General features: G+C 38.9%; 3 protein-coding genes across 3 annotated transcripts; 2 read left to right on the top strand and 1 right to left on the bottom strand.

Moving 5' to 3' along the window:
• Positions 1-74: 74 nt before the first annotated feature.
• LOC146488982 (contactin-associated protein-like 2) lies at positions 75-1,598 on the top strand. The gene has a single exon (XM_085112766.1). It carries the CDS (start codon positions 99-101, stop codon positions 1,212-1,214), a length of 1,116 nt encoding a protein of 371 aa, XP_084968892.1. The 5' UTR covers positions 75-98; the 3' UTR covers positions 1,215-1,598.
• On the top strand, positions 1,598-6,415 carry LOC146488981 (uncharacterized). The gene is made up of 4 exons (XM_085112181.1): positions 1,598-2,212; positions 3,573-3,826; positions 4,595-4,715; positions 5,156-6,415. The coding sequence occupies exons 1-4, from the start codon at positions 2,089-2,091 to the stop codon at positions 6,277-6,279; spliced, it is 1,623 nt and encodes a 540-aa protein (XP_084968307.1). The 5' UTR covers positions 1,598-2,088; the 3' UTR covers positions 6,280-6,415.
• A 290-nt stretch (positions 6,416-6,705) lies between these two features.
• LOC146488980 (uncharacterized) lies at positions 6,706-18,030 on the bottom strand. Its single transcript, XM_085112756.1, has 16 exons — positions 17,891-18,030; positions 17,136-17,325; positions 16,455-16,623; positions 15,215-15,397; positions 14,887-15,000; positions 14,217-14,339; positions 13,629-13,725; positions 12,629-12,847; positions 11,843-12,216; positions 11,357-11,521; positions 10,616-10,726; positions 9,990-10,109; positions 9,315-9,405; positions 8,785-9,122; positions 7,860-7,995; positions 6,706-6,924 (listed from the first exon to the last, which is right to left on the bottom strand). The coding sequence occupies exons 1-16, from the start codon at positions 17,961-17,963 to the stop codon at positions 6,917-6,919; spliced, it is 2,511 nt and encodes an 836-aa protein (XP_084968882.1). The 5' UTR covers positions 17,964-18,030; the 3' UTR covers positions 6,706-6,916.
• Between the last annotated feature and the right edge of the window lie 458 nt (positions 18,031-18,488).

Genomic DNA, 18,488 nt, shown 5'->3' with positions numbered 1-18,488 from the left:
ATTTTTAGCTATTCGATCAGTCTTGCATCTTTTAGTTGTTTTAGATTATTTTCTCTTGATTATTATCGTTATTATTTTTTTAATTTCCAGCTTTTCCAATGGTGGCAGCTTATCCCAAAATAATCTTAACATCACCTGGAAATCACGTGACTTTCTCGTGCAATGCAACTGGTACACCAAAATCATTGATCACGTGGAGTAAGTCTCAAAGTCGTCTGCCTGCCTCAAGTAGTGTTAGCAGTGAAGGTACGCTGACCATACTCAATGTCCGGATGGAAGACAGTGGTTCATATGTGTGTAACGCCAAAAACACAGTTGGGACAAACTCCTCATCTGTCGGACTTTACGTGTTTTATTCTCTTGTTTCCATCAACAAATCCGCCTCAACAGTCGTATTGTACGTTGGCCAAGTGCTACATCTTTCATGTCCTGCTTCAACTGATGCAGTGGTCTGGATGCACAACGGAACTACGTCACTGCCTCAGGGAGCACTGAACGAGTCACAAAACACATTAACTATTTCGCCACTCAGCAAGGATCATGCAGGGAATTTTTCTTGTACATCAGGAAATTCTCTTTTGTTAAACATCAATCTTTCTGTCAAGTATCCTGAAACATGTACTACAGTGAAACAACACATCTGTGACGTCAGTCGCCATTACGTCATAGATCCTGATGGTGGACAAGGAATGGCTCCGTTTACTGTTTACTGTAATATGACAGACAAGGGAGGCGTTGGCGTGACAGCTGTCACTCATAACAGCAAGAACAGAACTCATGTAGCGGGATTTGAACCACCTGGTAGTTATTCACGTGATATCCAGTATAGCGCAAGTGCCTCACAGATCCAAAAGCTGATAGCTGTTTCCAGCAACTGTGAACAGTTCATCAAATTCGAATGCAAGGGTGTAGTGCTATTTTGGAATGGTGAAGCTTGGGGATGGTGGGTGACACATGGCGGGAAAGTTATGACCTACTGGAGTGACGCGAGTGAAGCTATTCAGGGTTGTGCATGTAGAGCGACTAGTTCGTGTGCTAATCCTCAACATTTTTGCAATTGTGATAGTAATGATATTATCTGGCGTGAGGATAGTGGTCTTTTGACCAATAAGTCGCATCTTCCAGTCTCTCAGCTAAGGTTTGGAGACACTGGCTTAGATCCAGAGGAAGGATATCACACGCTGGGGAACCTGAAGTGTTATGGAATGGGTTAAAATATTTCACACGCTAGGAAACTCGGAGTGCATTGGAATTAATTAACCCTCTCTGCATCTCTCCTCTTTTTTGTCTCCTCTGATGGGGAAGGGGGAGGGGTGGGGGTCCGTCCCCCTCGATAACTCCAACAGTATTAGAACTATGATACTTAGACGATAGACAGTACTTGCATTGCAATGACGTTTCATTTGAGGCCCGCATCGAGAAATGGCGTCATTTGACTTGAGATTACGTCATGGCGGCAATCTTGGATTTTTGGATGTCCTCAAAAGTTCAGACAACCACCAAAATTAATCACTAATCGAAATCAACAGAAGAACACTAAAATGACCTAAAACATAAAATTACTGTGAGAAAGTCAATTTTTGTTCATAAAAATCAGGGCTACTAAAATTTCAAACACTTAGAACTATGACACTTGGATGATAGACAATACTTGTCTACGGTAGACACGAGCGTGTTCAAAAACACCTTACAACAAGTTCAGTATTGAGATTCACTGAATGAAAACCTGCTGAGTCAATTCTCGTTTACTAACTTGCTGTAATATATAGCTTCATTTATCTCTTAGTATGTATAAAATAAACACAATATATTGCATAAAAAGTGCTTTCTACAAAACGGCATTTACGTACTTCAGGGTAATGGCTAATGTTGCAAAGCTTATCGTTTCCTACGCTCACTCGCTTTTTTTCTGATACATCATCACTAAGGCCTTTCTCCGCCAATGAATTTCAGAGCATACACATTAAAATTCAAAGCTATATGTCACGCTGGCAATTCTCACTGTCTCTATTCATCAATATTTAAAAAGATTGCTAATGTTCAAAGCAATGCAAGCGATCTAAATCAACATTTCTTCGTTTTATACTAATGATCACAATTACGATACACTTTGAGGTTCATCGTTTGCTATCGAGAGCTCTCTCATACGCGAAGATGCCGTTTATTTTCCTGATATGGCTTCTAGTGGGAAGTTGCGTTGGAATTCAACAAGGTAGGGAGTTGAAACAGCAGCTAGCTTATGAAGTTAAATTACTTTGTTTTTGCATTGAAAAGTTAAAGGTTGTGGGGTGGAGAACCATCGTGATCGATGATTGATCACGAGTTGATCTAACGCTTAGTTTCCTTTATGGAGCACTGGGCAGAAACTGGCTTAACTGGACTCCAGTATATCTTGGTCTTTTCATGTACAACACTTTCTGAGCTTTTTTCAAAAGCCCTTAGTTTTTCTCGGAAAGATTCATTGAGATGTGGTTAGCATCCACAAGGTGAGCTTTTAGTTATTAAATAAAAAAGATAGAGAGCTCTTCAGCGGAAGAATTGATCTTGTTCTATACAGATAAAAAAAATATTGTCGACGAAACTTAATCAAAGGTTACCTGCCGCGAACAATTTAGCAAACATCCATTGTTGACAAAATAATAACTAATTATCAAAATGATTCTCTGCACACATATATTGCTTTAGAATCCAAGTGCCTTTGAAAGAAAAAGAAACCAAAGCATTTTTGCCGCTAATTGCATGTCTACTGATTAAAGTGTATCATCAGCGTTCCTCTTTTCTTTTGGAGGCCAGCTACTCAGTGAGTTAATTATGTTTTGCTTAAATGCGCCGTGTTCTTGGTGAAATTGAAACCAGTGAATATCTGAATAGTTGTTTTAATTGTTTCTAGGGGTCAATCATGTCATTTTTTTAGAAACTAAATTAAAATGTCGCTGCCATTCAAATTAAACGCCAACAACAAAAGGTGGCTGATTCTTCGAGGTTTGACATTCACAAACCCCCAGCGTGCGAGGAAACGTTGTCATAGAACTGTCCAAAGTAAACATGTTGCGAAATGTCCCTACCGCTTTTTTTTATTCTATTTTTTTTTTTACCCTAAATATTAAATTTCATATTTAGAACCCAAATTTAATCCGTGGTCTCTGACGTTCCTGGTTTGATTCAGCTACTCAGGTATTATCATAGTGAACCGTAATGGAAACCTCGCTCAATGCTTGGGTGTAATCCTCCGTTTACTCTTTATAATTGCCTTTCGTGTGCCTGGCACGGAGGCTATCGACTAGAATTCCAACCTCATGCTAAAGAAACCGGTTTAAGTGCCACTATTTCCATGTTGTAAGGCCTCTAATAAAAACAAGCGATATGCTATTTCTGAGTTGCTCTAAACCTCATTATGAAAGCGAGGTTAAGGTGAAAGCTTTTCATATCAGAATTAGTTTTGTTTGCATATGAACAAACAGTAATTTTCATAATAAAAACTTTGCACTTAGCCTTTCTTTTATAATGAGGTTCAAAGTAAATGGTCTATTAAACTTTGATAAGTTATAATAACACAGTCTTTATGCTCTTAGATGCTTGTCGCACCTTGCGCTTTACAAAGCCGATGAACGGGAACACCCTTGCAGGACACATAATCAGGAATTTAAAAGTTGAAGCAGAAAGTTCATGCAAATTAAGCTGTTACTTCGAAGCAAATTGTGTTTCTGTCAACACTGGACCTTTGCAAGATGGTAAACACGTGTGTGAGTTAAGTGACTCAGATCATCACATTCATCCTCGAGATCTGATCACCAGGAAGGGGTACGTCTACTGGCCCACCAAGCAGGTAACAAGCAATAATTTATGTGGACGCCATTGTTCAGTGAGCTGTCATTCCTTCGTATGTCCGTTCATTCATTTATCTCGACACTTGTTCATTTATAGATCCTATCATATAAATCAATTTAGCCTCAGCACACGCACCGATTAATTGGGGGATTGAATTCTCAGTGGCTGAACTGGACAAAGAAAATGGATGAGTGGACAAAAATCGGCCCGCTCCGAATTAAAAAATGCAGCTGAATAAGGGCGACCTGCACCGTTTGCAACGTCTTACACGGTTCGTCGTGAGGACAAAAGAACGAACAACAGAACAATGCTCCCAACCCTAAAAAACAATGCAGCTGCAGGTTATCAAGGTCCAGTGAAAATAGAGCTTTTGAATGGTTCAGGTCTACTGGCTGAATGATTCAGAACTGACATAAATAATTAATAGTATAACAACAGCGTTCAATTTCACAAGGAGAGAGAAATTCACTCTGAGGAAGCGGTCGTGTGTCCACATTCTTCTTAAACCTTTGAATTTGGCCATTTCAAGTTGTTTTGCAGATGCAAAAAAAATTGTAAAAAAATGTGCTAAACTTTATAACGCAAGTGTACAACCATCGTTTTGCTTATTTTAAAAATCCCTTCTTTTTTGACGTTCCCTCTATTTTTGTCTTCTTTCTTTACCATACTAGAATTGTGTATTCCTGTAAAAGATCTTAATATATTACATAAAATTGTTGTTGTTGTTATTAATTGCGATTTGTCTCAAATTTCTATGCATGAACAGAACTTCTGCCTGTCTAATTCCTGTAACCCAACAAATACATTGACTTGCCAGAGTGGATTTTCAGAAAGGGGATTTCGCTGCGTGTGTAAAGCTGGCCGCCAAGGCGACAACTGTGACGAAGGTAAACAGTAACTCTGAGAAGCGCCCGGGAAAATCCCCAAACTACAGTGTAGTTCCTCTATGTATCGATTAAATCTTCATCCTTTTCGAAATGCTAAAGAATTGTAAAAGAAGATAAGTTTAACTTTGCATAGCATTAGTATTATTTTTAATTATATTTTATCGTAGTAAATGTTGACAATTTAGGATTTCACTTGCAAAGCTCACAAGTTAGAGCCACCGTGTTTTATATAAAGCATAAGCGATTTAAAATTGGACAGGGCTATTCAACACTTTTAATTGTAAGAGATCACGCTTCCTCATGAAGATTAGTTAAATGTAACCAAAATGATGGGCAAATTCATTAATAAAACTTTTAGCTATTCCATCAGTCTTGCATCTTTTAGTTGTTTTAGATTATTTTCTCTTGATTATTATCGTTATTATTTTTTTAATTTCCAGCTTTTCCAATGGTGGCAGCTTATCCCCAAATAATCTTAACATCACCTGGAAATCACGTGACTTTCTCGTGCAATGCAACTGGTACACCAAAATCATTGATCACGTGGAGTAAGTCTCAAGGTCGTCTGCCTGCCTCAAGTAGTGTTAGCGGTGAAGGTACGCTGACCATACTCAATGTCCGGATGGAAGACAGTGGTTCATATGTGTGTAACGCCACAAACACGGTTGGGACAAACTCCTCATCTGTCGGACTGTACGTGTTTTATTCTCTTGTTTCCATCAACAAATCCGCCTCAACAGTCGTATTGTACGTTGGCCAAGTGCTACATCTTTCATGTCCTGCTTCAACTGATGCAGTGGTCTGGATGCACAACGGAACTACGTCACTGCCTCAGGGAGCACTGAACGAGTCACAAAACACATTAACTATTTCGCCACTCAGCAAGGATCATGCAGGGAATTTTTCTTGTACATCAGGAAATTCTCTTTTGTTAAACATCAATCTTTCTGTCAAGTATCCTGAAACATGTACTACAGTAAAACAACACATCTGTGACGTCAGTCGCTATTACGTCATAGATCCTGATGGTGGACAAGGAATGGCACCGTTTACCGTTTACTGTAATATGACAGACAAAGGAGGCGTTGGCGTGACAGCTGTCACTCATAACAGCAAGAACAGAACTCATGTAGCGGGATTTGAACCACCTGGTAGTTATTCACGTGATATCCAGTATAGCGCAAGTGCCTCACAGATCCAAAAGCTGATAGCTGTTTCCAGCAACTGTGAACAGTTTATCAAATTCGAATGCAAGGGTGTATTGCTATTTTGGAATGGTGAAGCTTGGGGATGGTGGGTGACACATGACGGGAAAGTTATGACCTACTGGAGTGACGCGAGTGAAGCTATTCAGGGTTGTGCGTGTAGAGCGACTTGTTCGTGTGCTAATCCTCAACATTTTTGCAATTGTGATATTAATGATAATGTTTGGCGTGAGGACAGTGGTCTTTTGACCAATAAGTCGCATCTTCCAGTCTCTCAGCTAAGGTTTGGAGACACTGGCTTAGATCCAGAGGAAGGATATCACACGCTGGGGAACCTGAAGTGCTATGGGTTAAAATAATTCACACGCTAGGAAACCCGGAGTGCATTGGAATTAATTAACCCTCTCTGGATCGCTCCTCTTTTTCGTCTTCTCTGATGGGGAAGGGGGAGGGGATAGTCTGTCCCCCTCGAACAACAGTATTAGAACTATTACTAGAACTCCAACAGTATTAGAACTATGACACTTGGACGATAGACAGTACTTGAATTGCAACGACGTTTCATTCGAGAAATGGCGTCATTTGAATTGATATTACGTCATAGCGTCAATCTTGGATTTTTAGGATGTTGCAATGGTAAGGTGACCTTTTTTTTTTTGGTAGGGTGACTCGCTTGCCAGTTTCCAAATCTGATTGAGCGAATGGTTTTTGAGTGAGTCTGTATCACCACTATAAGGAAATAGGGAGGAACCGGATATGATTGTAACGGAACATGCACACAAGAGTAGATGCTCATAATTTTATTCAATCTATACTTTATTTAGAGTGCTTACAACACTTTGAGGAACTAATGACCTTAATAATTTATATCAGTGCAATCATATGTTATATTATAATGGTTTTAAATTTGGTAAATCAATATATGTTTCCTTTTGGCAGTTGTGCAAGATGAGGCGTTCTTCTGTTTCGCGCATTCAAGTCCGCCTATTCCTTTTCTCAGTAACCTAATACAGTTAAAAAAAACATAAATTAGTTGTCTTTCTAGCCTACAAGTTCTGTTTTATTTCGTTGTACACCAGATAGCTTACTTCGTTTTACTTGTGTTTTTTCCCAATCATAGACCAAGGTTTTTGGAATTCTCTTGGTTGTCGCCTAAGTTATGTAAATAATCATCTTAGTTCAAATCTTTGCTCAAATCAGAATTGTTATCTCATACTCAAGATGTTAATATTACCTCTCCCTCTGTCTTTCTTTCCTTCTTACTACATCCTTCTTACTGTAGCTTTTGTACAATATACTATTGTTTATTGTATTTGTAGTTTCAGTTTTTATGCCTGTACCTTTTCTATAAGATGTTTTGTAACTAACGTAATTATTGTATCGTCCTTCCTTGTAATTAACTGACGTATCATAAATTTTGCCCCTTGTCACTCCATATCCTAAGCTATGGGGAGACTGGACCTTGTAAACCACTTTCCTCAAATTCAGGCTTCCCCATCACCAAACCTACTTTGTAGGTGTTATGCTTATAATATTTTATTAGTTATGTATGACGAATCGGAAACGAATAAATATTCCTTCTATCATAGAAATATAAGTTACAACTTCACATGATATATGTCAGGAAATCTGATAATAAAATTCTGCGGGTTTGACAGTCGATGCAAATTCTGTACTTTTGAAACAGTAAACACGGGCAAACTAGAAAGGCGGGTATGTAGTGAATACCCCCTGAATGCAAACATTGCTGAAAAGTCTTCCGACTGAAGCATGCAAGTTATCAGTTCACCAGATACAACTTCACTAATTTGTCACAATTCAGTTAAGTGAAGTGATATAATTATGTTGTCATCCAGTACATACGGGCCTAAACTAAATCCTCATCAAAAATCGTCTTCATGCATCCAGAAGAATGTTTAAAAGATATGATGTTACCTACCGTAAACCTCCACTCTGAGGCAGTTCCAGTTGTTTTGCCTTGTTGGACTAAACCGAAGGTATCTTGCAGAGACTGCCACAGGTAACTTGTGGGTGGTAATCGTTGAACTCCTGATGACTCCTGCTCTATGGAATTCCTGTATTATGCAACAAAAAGCAAAGGCAATCAGCTTGAGCAACTTTGAATCAAATAAGAGTCGTTTACTGGCGAGGCGATGTTATGACCTAATCTATGGCCCGTCTCAAAAGCAACTGGAAGGAGTACTCTATGAGACCATTTATCATATGCAAGTTGAACTTGCGGCTATGGTGTCGCGGCTTACATGCATTCTGAATGATCTATCATATTAACACTGTCTAGACCCGGGCGGTGGGAGGGGGGGGGGGGCAGTTTCAACTCTCTCCTCCATAACTTCGGGACGATTAAAGCTATGACACTGGCATGCTCTTGGAGTGTAAATAACACGTCCGAAGATGTTTCCTTTGAAGTCCACGGCGAGAAATGATGACGTCAAATAACGGAAATTACGTCATGATAGCCAAATTGCGGCCACCGCCATCTTGGATTTCTGAATTTTTTTCAAAACTTCAGGAAAGTGCCAAAATTGAACAATAATCAAACCCACTAAAAAAAAACTGATATAAACTAAAAACATTTAAGTTATTGCAAGAAAAGTCAGTTCTCTTTATTTAAAAATGAGATTTTACATTTTCAGAAAAAAAGCAAACGGCCTGTCACAAATTGGTTCCCAAGGAAAAGGCAATGAATACTAATCAAACTTATCAAATTGTTCCTAGATAAATTTCTGAAAGAGTCACTACTGCGGGCTGAATCTACCTATCCCAGTCTAAATAGGGTCTATTTTCCATTAATCCGAGTAATAACCTACTGCACTTAGCTCTACGAGTTAAAATTCAAATCTTACCACTTGAGCACCATTTGCATCCATGTAAGGTTTCCAGGTGATTCCGTCAGTCGAATAGCGAAGTTTGAAGTCTGTTACCCATCTGAAGCCATTCACCTCTCCCTGAGCCGCCACTGAACACACTTGAAACGTTTTGCCGAGATTCACCTGCAGCCAGTCGTGACTATTGTTAGCTGTCTTTGCGCACCATCCATTCCCTCTCTGACCATTTAGTCGACCGTAACTGGCCTGGGCAATAGCACTCGATTGAGATGAAGCAGTGATCTGACTGTCGAGGATACGGCTTTGATTTGCAACCCCAAGAGCTGTGGCCCCGTTGCACTGGTGACTGGGGGCTCCTGTATAAGTTACAACAATATCGTGTCAATTTACAGTTTTGCAGCACAGTTTTGCGAGAGGCAATGTTTTTGAGAACGCAGCAGTTCGAGTTGTTCAGTAATTAAATGATATAAACAGTGTCTCTGCTCTAGAAAGTGCGGAAAGCTCGCAACTTGACGGCAGAAAATGTGCTAAGAAACAACTTAGCTCACCGATTACCAACATGGACACAATGACAGGATCATAGCCATTGATGTTGTTAAGTTCCTTGATACACACACTACAGTTGATCGCATTAATTTTCTGAAAGATAAGAATCACAGTTGCTTATTAAAAGTTTAGTTGTAATATCACTATGTAATGATCTTGTGATCCGTTCTTAGTTTTGATAATTTTTTAAACTGTACATACAATTTTAGTCCATTCCCTCTTTTTGTTATCATTTTTGGTTTATTTTTTTACTTATTTATTTTTTCGTGGTATGTCTGTAAAGTAGCTGATTAGCTAAGAACATTTACCACGCAAAATAAAGGTATTGTGTTGTGTATTGTGTGGTACATTACTTTACCGCGGAAAGTTGAGTGTAAATCAATTCCTAGAATAACGATATTCGCACGTTGTGCAAATTGCATCAAAACGCAAGTCTCTGGATGAAATCCTAAAGTTTGACCACTCAAATGAAAGCTACTGAACAGTACTTTCCTGTGGTGCTGTCTATTATGCTGTACAAAGTGTTTCTTACTTTTAAGTGTGTGAGTGAAATCATCAGATGATGATGTGATGCTCTTATATGCTGAACAGTTGGTTCTAGCTTTCTAGCTTTCTTAACTGGCATCCAAATGAATTCAAAAGCTAATGAGCATGTGCGCAGTTGGTTATCTCGTTACCTCTACCCATGTGGCAATGCTGTTAAACTCGGGTCGCATACGAAAGTTAGTGGCGCTATCGTGAGCTGCTGACACAATGACGGTGGGTGCAGAATGATAACCTTTTTGGAATCCCAGTGTCTGTAAAATAAAAGACAAGTTAACTTTTAGTTGAGTTTGAAAACTTTGGGGCACATGTTCACTAATAGGGACGAGAATTGGTCGATAAACATGGGGACAAATAGGATATGTTCCTTTAGGGAAGGAGTTCGCGATGAATTGCTCGAGCCAGTTCGAGATGCAAACACCATAAACGAAAACAAGAAACAATTGGCTTATAAAACGAGTATTACCCTACACCATGTACCATATACTCTCGAGTTATTGTAAGAAAGGAAGCTGAAGATGCCTTATATGTCCTCGATATATTTATGGGAGATTTAGAGGACCATAGGGGGGTAAATAGGATTGATTGGGTACATGCAGGGTACCTTAGTCATCCCTCAAGCAACAGATCGTTAAAAAACACTGATCTTAGGCCTAAAATGAACATAAATTGTTTGCCAACTTTGCTTTTCATGCGCATCAGAGGAAAAGGGAGCTCAAATTGTAAAAATATATTAAAGGACTAATGAAGAAAATGTTACCTTGCAATAAGCATTGTGATCTTCAAGACGAGGAAGATCGCTATTGGGAAAAGACAGTGTATGCTGCTTTGAAAGAAGGTTATCTGGTAGAGTTTGATACGCCATCCAGTTCTGTAAAAACAGGAAACAAATGGAAGTTAAAGGCCTTTGTAATATGCTCATACTGCATGTTAAAATTAAATAATCTCTGGAGTAACTTATCTTCATGTTAGAGGCCAGTATTTGACTATTTTGAACGGGTAGGGGAGGGGGTGCATCTGCCGCTTCAAATTCGATTGTGGATTTCTTGTTTTAATAAAGGTGATGTTAGAGGGCTGTATATACATCTTCCAGTTGAATCTACTGAGGAAAACGTTTGAAAATTTATACTCCACGTCACACATGGTCAGTACATTAGGTTATCTACGGGTGTGGGGTAGGTGACGGTTGCATTCAAATTTCTTGAATTTTTTCTCTCCGTCTTCTTTCCCTCTTATTGGTTACCATGGCAATTTGACCTTACTGCGCTGACTCACTGGTAAGAGCATGAACTATAGAAGGGAAATGTCAAGAAGGATTAAAGACTGTTTTCATTTAACAAACCTTTTACGTTGGATGGCTATCATGAGCCCAGTTTTAGTCAATGGAATTTTTCTTGGCAAAATAAAATCAGCCTATAATGTTTCCTTTCCAATTTTGTTTTACGTTTAGCTCACTGAGGAGTAGGCTCTCTAATTTTTGCCAAAGAGTTGTGCCACTTACCACTTTGATGTCCTTGTGTTGGCCGTCAAAGTTCTGCAGTTCCCTTAAACACACCTTAAATGTGTTCGTCTTGACATTTTCTACCCAAACCGTGGCAGCGTCGTGTTTTACATTTCGTCTTGTGTGTTCAGCTGTCACTAACACGTGTGGCGTAGTGTTAAAGTTCTGTAAAGAAATAATACTAATCAGGTTTAATATTTCTAATGCACAAATGAACATATGCAATAGAATCAAACGTGCAATACAATGGCCAGTGATAAAATTATTAGAACATTTTGTCTTCTCTGACGCTTGTTTGTTTTTCATTTTTTTTCTTTTTTATCTTTCGTTTTTAGGGCTTTTTTGCCGTTTGTTCTTTTTTTTTCTACATCCACCAATACTATCCCAAAATTCCTTATGGATCGCTAAATTCCTATTTACTTCAAAGTGAAATTATACACGTTTTAGACTTGTTTTTTAACATTAAGACAGTTAATAAAAACTAACCGAGGAGAATAAAACGTCTTGGCAGTTAGTTCCGACCCACCAATCTGTCATTACTTGTTGACCAGCCACTGCATTCACCGGAGCTTCCTGGAACGCGACGTAATCCACAAATGTGAGCCCGCCATCTGGTGTCACACGCTCAGCCCTCCCTGCCTTGAGTGCGCACACTTCGAAGGATGTCATATTGACACTCTCGACCCAGGTCACCGCGGCGTCGTGTACGAAGCTTCCGGTATAATTGAAGTAGTTAATGGATGTTTGTAAGTGAAGTGTTCCTCGGGCGGCTTCGAAACTTGATTTGAACTTGACAAGTCTGCATTGAACGTCGACTTTATCGAGACGCAGAGCGACGCGACCTCGTTGAATGACAAATGCTGCAAACACAAAGGAATATATTGCTCGGTTTTGTTCTTGCACTGTGAATGGAACGTTTTCAGAAACATTGCTCCAGTAACGGAGGTTGGTTTTATTTATCCTGTACGTCGATGCATTTTATGTTATTGCTTTGTTGTTCACACATTCACGGGTACACGATATTTTGTGTAATAGTTATAAGCTCCGCGTGTATTCTTGTTCAAACGCCTTGTTCAAGTTTATATCAGAGCGCCTAGCTAATCAGTTAAAACCAGTATTGACATAAAACGCGAGTAAACGAGATGAAGTTCCTGTGTGCTTCTCTGTTATTGTTAAAGTTGTTACATAATTTTAAAATATTTTACCATTAAAACGAACGGCGGAAAAACACGAAAAACATTTCTTTTAAATTCTAAAATTGAGAACGCTCACGTTTGCAGCCTCCATAATGCTTGATACCAGGCTCCTCTCTGTCTGTGCAGACCTTGTATTTGTACTTGCAGATACTTTGGTGAGTGTAATCTTTATTGTCGCACAGCGGCTCTGATTCATCAGTGGTGCACGGCTCGCAGACACAGGAGTACTTCGTCTCACTTTTCGCCTTGCATACTCCATAATACGCACAGGTAACGTTAATACACGGATTATAATCTGCAGGAATAAAATGTTACATGTCAGTTCCAAAACGTTGACGACTATAGAGACAACTGAACCACTGATCCTAAGTTCTAAGATGTCCCAGTTCATTTATTCGTTGTAATTGCGGTAGTGGTTTATGTAAGCGTCTACAGTTAAAGCGTGGTATCTTTTTGTTGCAAAAAATATTTTTTCCATCTTTCGATGTCCACAAATAAAAAGCAACGAAAAAGAGTAGCTACGGGGATTATACCTTCGAATGTAATCTTACTCGCTTTTATGGCCGTCATTAAAAGGACAGCCACATCTAATTTTGGTCACGCTTGAAAAAAAAAAACATTAAAAACACAATTTTCCTTTACACAGGCTGAAATTAAATCGCTATTCTATTGCACAAGTACGCAAACTATTGAAAACGTTCGGCCAACATTAAAGTTCTCGTGTGCTTGATAAAATTTATACTAATTGTGACTCATCTATTCTTTGAAAATAGAATTGATTTCATTTCATCCATGGTTAAGATTTATGAGAAAGGTATTTAAAAATAAATTTTAGTAAGTATATAGCCAAAGAGTGGGTAATTTTGAGGACGCTTCCCGTTTCGTTAAGGACATTTGAATGGAGTAAAAAATTGTTTTCTTTTTTATTACTATTTTGGATTTGTCTTTAAGTCTGCAACTGCGTCGAAGAACTCTTTAATCTAGGGTTTAGCTTTGAGATTCGCAGAAGATTTCAAAATCTAAGTTCACGAATCAATCCAAGATGGCGGACCAGGTGAATGACGTCATATACTTACATCCAACAGCCATATAGTTGACAGTGATGGGGTCGTGAGGAGCATCAAATCGCTGGATATCTTTCAAGCACACTTGAAAGTCCGTCTTGGTTACATTCTAAATTAAGGGGAATTGCACAAAATGTTCAATTCAGAGTTCGACTAAACATTTTCGCGGGCATTTCTCAAACCTTGTACATTTTAGTCTGCGTTTCAGTAATGTAATTAATGTAATACATGTACCAGCACTCCTTTCGTCTCTGAATGGCAATGAAATATGTATGTATTAAAACTGAATCATTCTGCTAATAACGTCTTCGCGATTCAACAATAAGCTATTGGCCTCCTTTCCATTAAAAATTGTACTTAAGGGTTACATTACCCATCCCCAGAGAGGATGTGTGACTCTGTGGCAGAGCGAAGCTGTGCACTAAACGGGCCGTAAAATATCGAAAACGAGGCATTTTTTCGCGCGCATTTGACGAAGGCAACGGATACGCTAGCATTTCAGTTATCGCGATTTGTTTGCAAGGCTGTTTGCTACAGTTTTTCGGCGACGGTTTTCATCTTTGCACCAACATTTTAACCAAATATTAGTCTTAATCTCACCGTAACCCACTCTTGAATGGCGTTATTATCAGCGTCGATCGTAGCTTTGATGTTGTCTTTGTGGTGCTCGGCAGTTGTAATCATGGTGGGTGGTCTGTAAAACTCGTTGGCAAAGTTGACAGTCTGAAAGAAAGCGCTTTCAAATATTAATTTAGGTCTTGTTCGATTGGCTGAAATAACAGAGTTTCAGAATTTTTTCGGTAAATTTGCTAAGAAACGTCTTCAAATTAAGCTTTTACTCAAGCGGTATTCCGCAAGAGCTAGCCATTTTTTATTCAGGTAACTCTTCCAACCTCTCGCTTACGAAGGATTTTTAATAATCTTGTGATGTTATGGTCAATTAAATGCGCTCTTAAGGCTAGTTTACACTCACCAATTTCATGTATCGTCCCGATTAGTTGTTTCAATCGTATAGGATAATTTAGTACACGTTACAATTTGTCGGCCGATTTCATTTTCTGTTGGCGTAGCGCTCGGTGATAATCGGCCTCGATTTAAAATAATCTGTAGCTCTGCCACAGACTTGTATAAATCGGACCCATTTCTGTCCGCTCACTCATTTTGTGTCCTAATCGTCAGCCCGAGATGTAGATTGTAGAAATAAGTCACTTTTTGGTAAAACGACAAAATTCACTTTAGCTATAACTTATTATGGCAGACAATAATTTACCTTACAAAAGCTGTACCCTTCTGCGCTGGTTGGAGTTCCGGTATTAGGAAAATACACCTCTGAACGCCATGGTACATTCCATCCACTGGGCTTATTAGCCAAGACTAACATGTCCTAAAAAGAAAAATGAATTTTATAATTTTTTTTAGCAAAGACGGCGAAGTCGTTTTTAAAGGATCTTTTTAATTGCAGATTTAATCGATGTTCATTAACCAAAATTTAGCCGGCCAATTGTCTATTCATATCAATCACATGTTTTTCCTATTTTAGTTTGCTTTTTTGTCTCTATTTGTTTGGCTGTTTTTAGAGATGATTTAATTTTGCTTACCACTTCAACGTTTCTGTGAATGCCATCAAAATTTTTCAACTCTCGAACACAGGCTTTAAAGTTCTCGTGAGTGACATCCTCTGCCCAAACAATCGCTGCGTCATGTTTATTTTCCGATTTAGGGTTTTCCACGTCTTGCTTGTGAACGGCGGTCACAAACACGTAGGGTGGAGTAGGATACACCTGAAAACAATAAAAGAAACAGAAATTGGGCTCTAGTACGGTTTGGTCATTGAAACCAACTGAAGTAACATTTACACTGCGTGTTTTTAAAATCGATAGAAAGAAACGCCTGTATGTATTGAGAGTGAAATGAGTGTCGTTACTATAGAACAGCTCATGATCAGTAGCTTTCATTTGAACTGGTGACTCTTTAGCAGGTTTATCCACAAACTTGTACAGCATTATCAACAGCACCACAGGAACAGGAGAGTACTGCTTAGTAGCTTACATTTCATGAATGGTACACTTTAGGATTTACTCAGGTTAGAACTACCTTGAATAGAATTATAAACAGCACTACGGGAAAGCACTGCTCAGTAGCATTCATTTGAATGGTCACATTTTAGGATTTCATCCACAGACTCAAAACTTAGAACCACCTTGCACAGCATTTTAACAGCACCACAGGAGAGTACTGCTCGCTTTCATTTCATGACAGGTACACTTTAGGATTAACTCAGGTTAGAACTACCTTGAACAGAATTATAACAGGAAAGCACTGCTCAGTAGCATACATTTGAATGGTCACACTTTAGAATTTCATCCACAGACTCAAAACTTACAACCACCTTGCACAGCATTTTAACAGCACCACAGGAGAGTACTGCTCAGTTGCTTTCATTTCATGACAGGTACACTTTAGGATTAACTCAAGTTAGAACTACCTTGAACAGAATTATAACAGGAAAGCACTGCTCAGTGGCATACATTTGAATGGTCACACTTTAGGATTTCATCCACAGACTCAAAAAGTTAGAAACACCTTGAACAGCATTTTAAACAGCACCAAAAAAAGTACTGCTCAGTAGCTTTCATGAATAGTCAGTTTAATGTAGATAACTTCAACAGTATAACTGCTCAACACTGTGTTTTAATAGAAGCAATATACAGCTTTAGTACATTGATCAACGCTAGTGTGGGCTGATACGCTTAGCGAGACAATGCTTTCAAGAAAAGTTTTACATAGAAAAAGTGACCGAGAGAGAAGCAGACTGTGCTAGTATGTTGACATTCTCACCTGATTGTATTTTTGTTGTATGCATTTTGTTCCTGTCGTATAGAGTGGAATAAGCCGTCTGTCTGCATATCCATCACTGGCTTTAACAGTTTGATAAGCCATCCACTGCAGGAATATTGTTCTATTGCTCGCTGAAATCGCTGAAGTTGTAGCCACACAGCCTTTAAATCTGTAAAATTATTAAAAAAAGCAGAGTCTTTTGTAAATCTGTAACCTTATTTCCCCAAAAGATCAAGCATCCCTCTATTATAAACAGATCACCCAAAATAGAAGTAACTTTATTTGAATACACTTCACCGAAACCTCGCCATGTAATTTTTCAATCGATAACTACAGGTAAACACAATCAGATAGCACATAGCACGTTAGTACCTCTATTTTCGTTGTTCATTGCTTCGCTATCGTTTCTTCAGCCAATCCTGTGAGGCCTTCTAAAAGCTCCGTGGTCACGCCCCCAAAACATTTGTATGCGTCAAACCCGCACACGGATGTTAAAATTTAGTCTCTGAAACGCGTTACTGTTTTATATTCCAACATTTAACTTCTTCTTAATTTGGATCAAGGATATTTAATACTGCTGGGCTTCAGATCCTCGATGAGCGAACACTCGTCCTTAGACCACGCATAAGCTTTCTTTGGCTTAAATCACAAGGAACAAGACAGTCGAATTTATCGTCTTACCCATTCGTTTCGATCCGTTCAGCCCATGTTACTGCAGCACTGTATTTCTCGGAACACAAACGAAGCTGGACACGAACTTCACCCGAGGCAAACGGAGGAATGAATTGGAAAGGCTTGCATTTGTAATCCTCTCCTTTAGAAACAGTCAACTCCCCAGATCCAAATAACATTCCGTATGGGGGAGTTGTTTCTGAAACAAAACAAGTCTTACATTTAAAAAAAGGCATTGCACGAACGTTAAAATTCCGTAGATTGTTCACTGAACTGCGAATGTTCAATTGAAGGATTCATTTGGTAAATTAGAAGAGTCTGGCGAGTAGGTACTGTTGGTACACAGAAGTTAAGCTTTTCGAAATACAACTTGGCTCTAACCAATAAATCGCTGGATCAAGTTCACGATTATGTTCATTGTCAGTTCTCCAACAGTAGCGATTTAGCTCTGCATGGTACCTTAACTGATGATTTTACTCGCTTGTGGAATTAGTTTGGTCATTGAATTAACAGGGTGATAATATTAAGCGCAAACGTCTAACTCAGGCGATTCAGTATACGTTACCAAAAAGTTATTTGCGCACGGCAATTCGTGTGTTAACTAACCTGCAACTTAAAATTAGCAGTGAACTGAAAAACTGCAGCGAAAAATGCCATGCGGAGAATAAAATTGGGTTACTTCCTAACACTTTTGAACAATCGATGCCTAAGCTTCGAGCGAGGTGAATGCTTATTCGCAAAACCAAAATTGCAAGTAAACTAACCTGAAATTACTCCAGACAATGAAATGACGGCGACGCAAACGAATACGCCGAGAATCGATCGAAGAACATTCATGGTCGAATCAAGCCAAGCACAGACTGCTGAACAGCTACCAACTAACCTCCGTGAAAGAACACAGAAAGTGTGTGCGTTCAACAGAAAACACATCCTTTAAATAGCTGAACGAACAGACAATTGAGAGGTGACAACGGCTCGGGCTTGCACGATGCTAAATTCTTCAACAATAATGAACAAATAGGTTCCCGTGGTCATGAATATTCCAAACGTGGATTTTATCAGACTTTTTCGTACTCTTTGATAATTTATTAAATTATTGTAAAAACCCTTTCGCGCCAAGAAAAACTAGTCTTGCAAAAACTAAATTAACAAAGATGAAGTTGAAGGATCGAGGTAACTTTAAAGAGAAGATAATGCCGATCATTTTAAAACCACACAATGGTAAATGAGAGCAAGGGTTCTTTTTTTGTTTGTTTCGTTTTTAATTGGCTGAAGCAATTTGCATATAAAGCAAGCAGATTCGCAACATTTTCATATGAACAAAATGTGTTCACGACTTCCTTGCGCCGATGTGTGAACATC

Source organism: Pavona decussata, unplaced genomic scaffold (assembly GCF_977016875.1).
Source record: "Pavona decussata unplaced genomic scaffold, jaPavDecu1.1 SCAFFOLD_8, whole genome shotgun sequence".
NCBI classification, from domain to species: Eukaryota; Metazoa; Cnidaria; class Anthozoa; order Scleractinia; family Agariciidae; genus Pavona; species Pavona decussata.
Note: the sequence above shows the minus strand (reverse complement) of the source record. Positions and strands in the feature narration are given on the sequence as shown.

Excerpts from the sequence above, each read along its gene's own strand:
- LOC146488982 (XM_085112766.1), top strand. The coding sequence starts at position 99 with ATGGTGGCAGCTTATCCCAAAATAATCTTAACATCACCTGGAAATCAC.
- LOC146488981 (XM_085112181.1), top strand. The coding sequence starts at position 2,089 with ATGATCACAATTACGATACACTTTGAGGTTCATCGTTTGCTATCGAGA. Across the intron at positions 2,213-3,572 it reads TTGCGTTGGAATTCAACAAG|ATGCTTGTCGCACCTTGCGC; the intron begins GTAGGGAGTTGA and ends TTATGCTCTTAG. Across the intron at positions 4,716-5,155 it reads AGGCGACAACTGTGACGAAG|CTTTTCCAATGGTGGCAGCT; the intron begins GTAAACAGTAAC and ends TTTAATTTCCAG.
- LOC146488980 (XM_085112756.1), bottom strand. The coding sequence starts at position 17,963 with ATGAATGTTCTTCGATCGATTCTCGGCGTATTCGTTTGCGTCGCCGTC. Across the intron at positions 15,001-15,214 it reads TTCACAGAAACGTTGAAGTG|GACATGTTAGTCTTGGCTAA; the intron begins GTAAGCAAAATT and ends TTTTCTTTTTAG. Across the intron at positions 10,727-11,356 it reads AACACAAGGACATCAAAGTG|AACTGGATGGCGTATCAAAC; the intron begins GTAAGTGGCACA and ends CTGTTTTTACAG.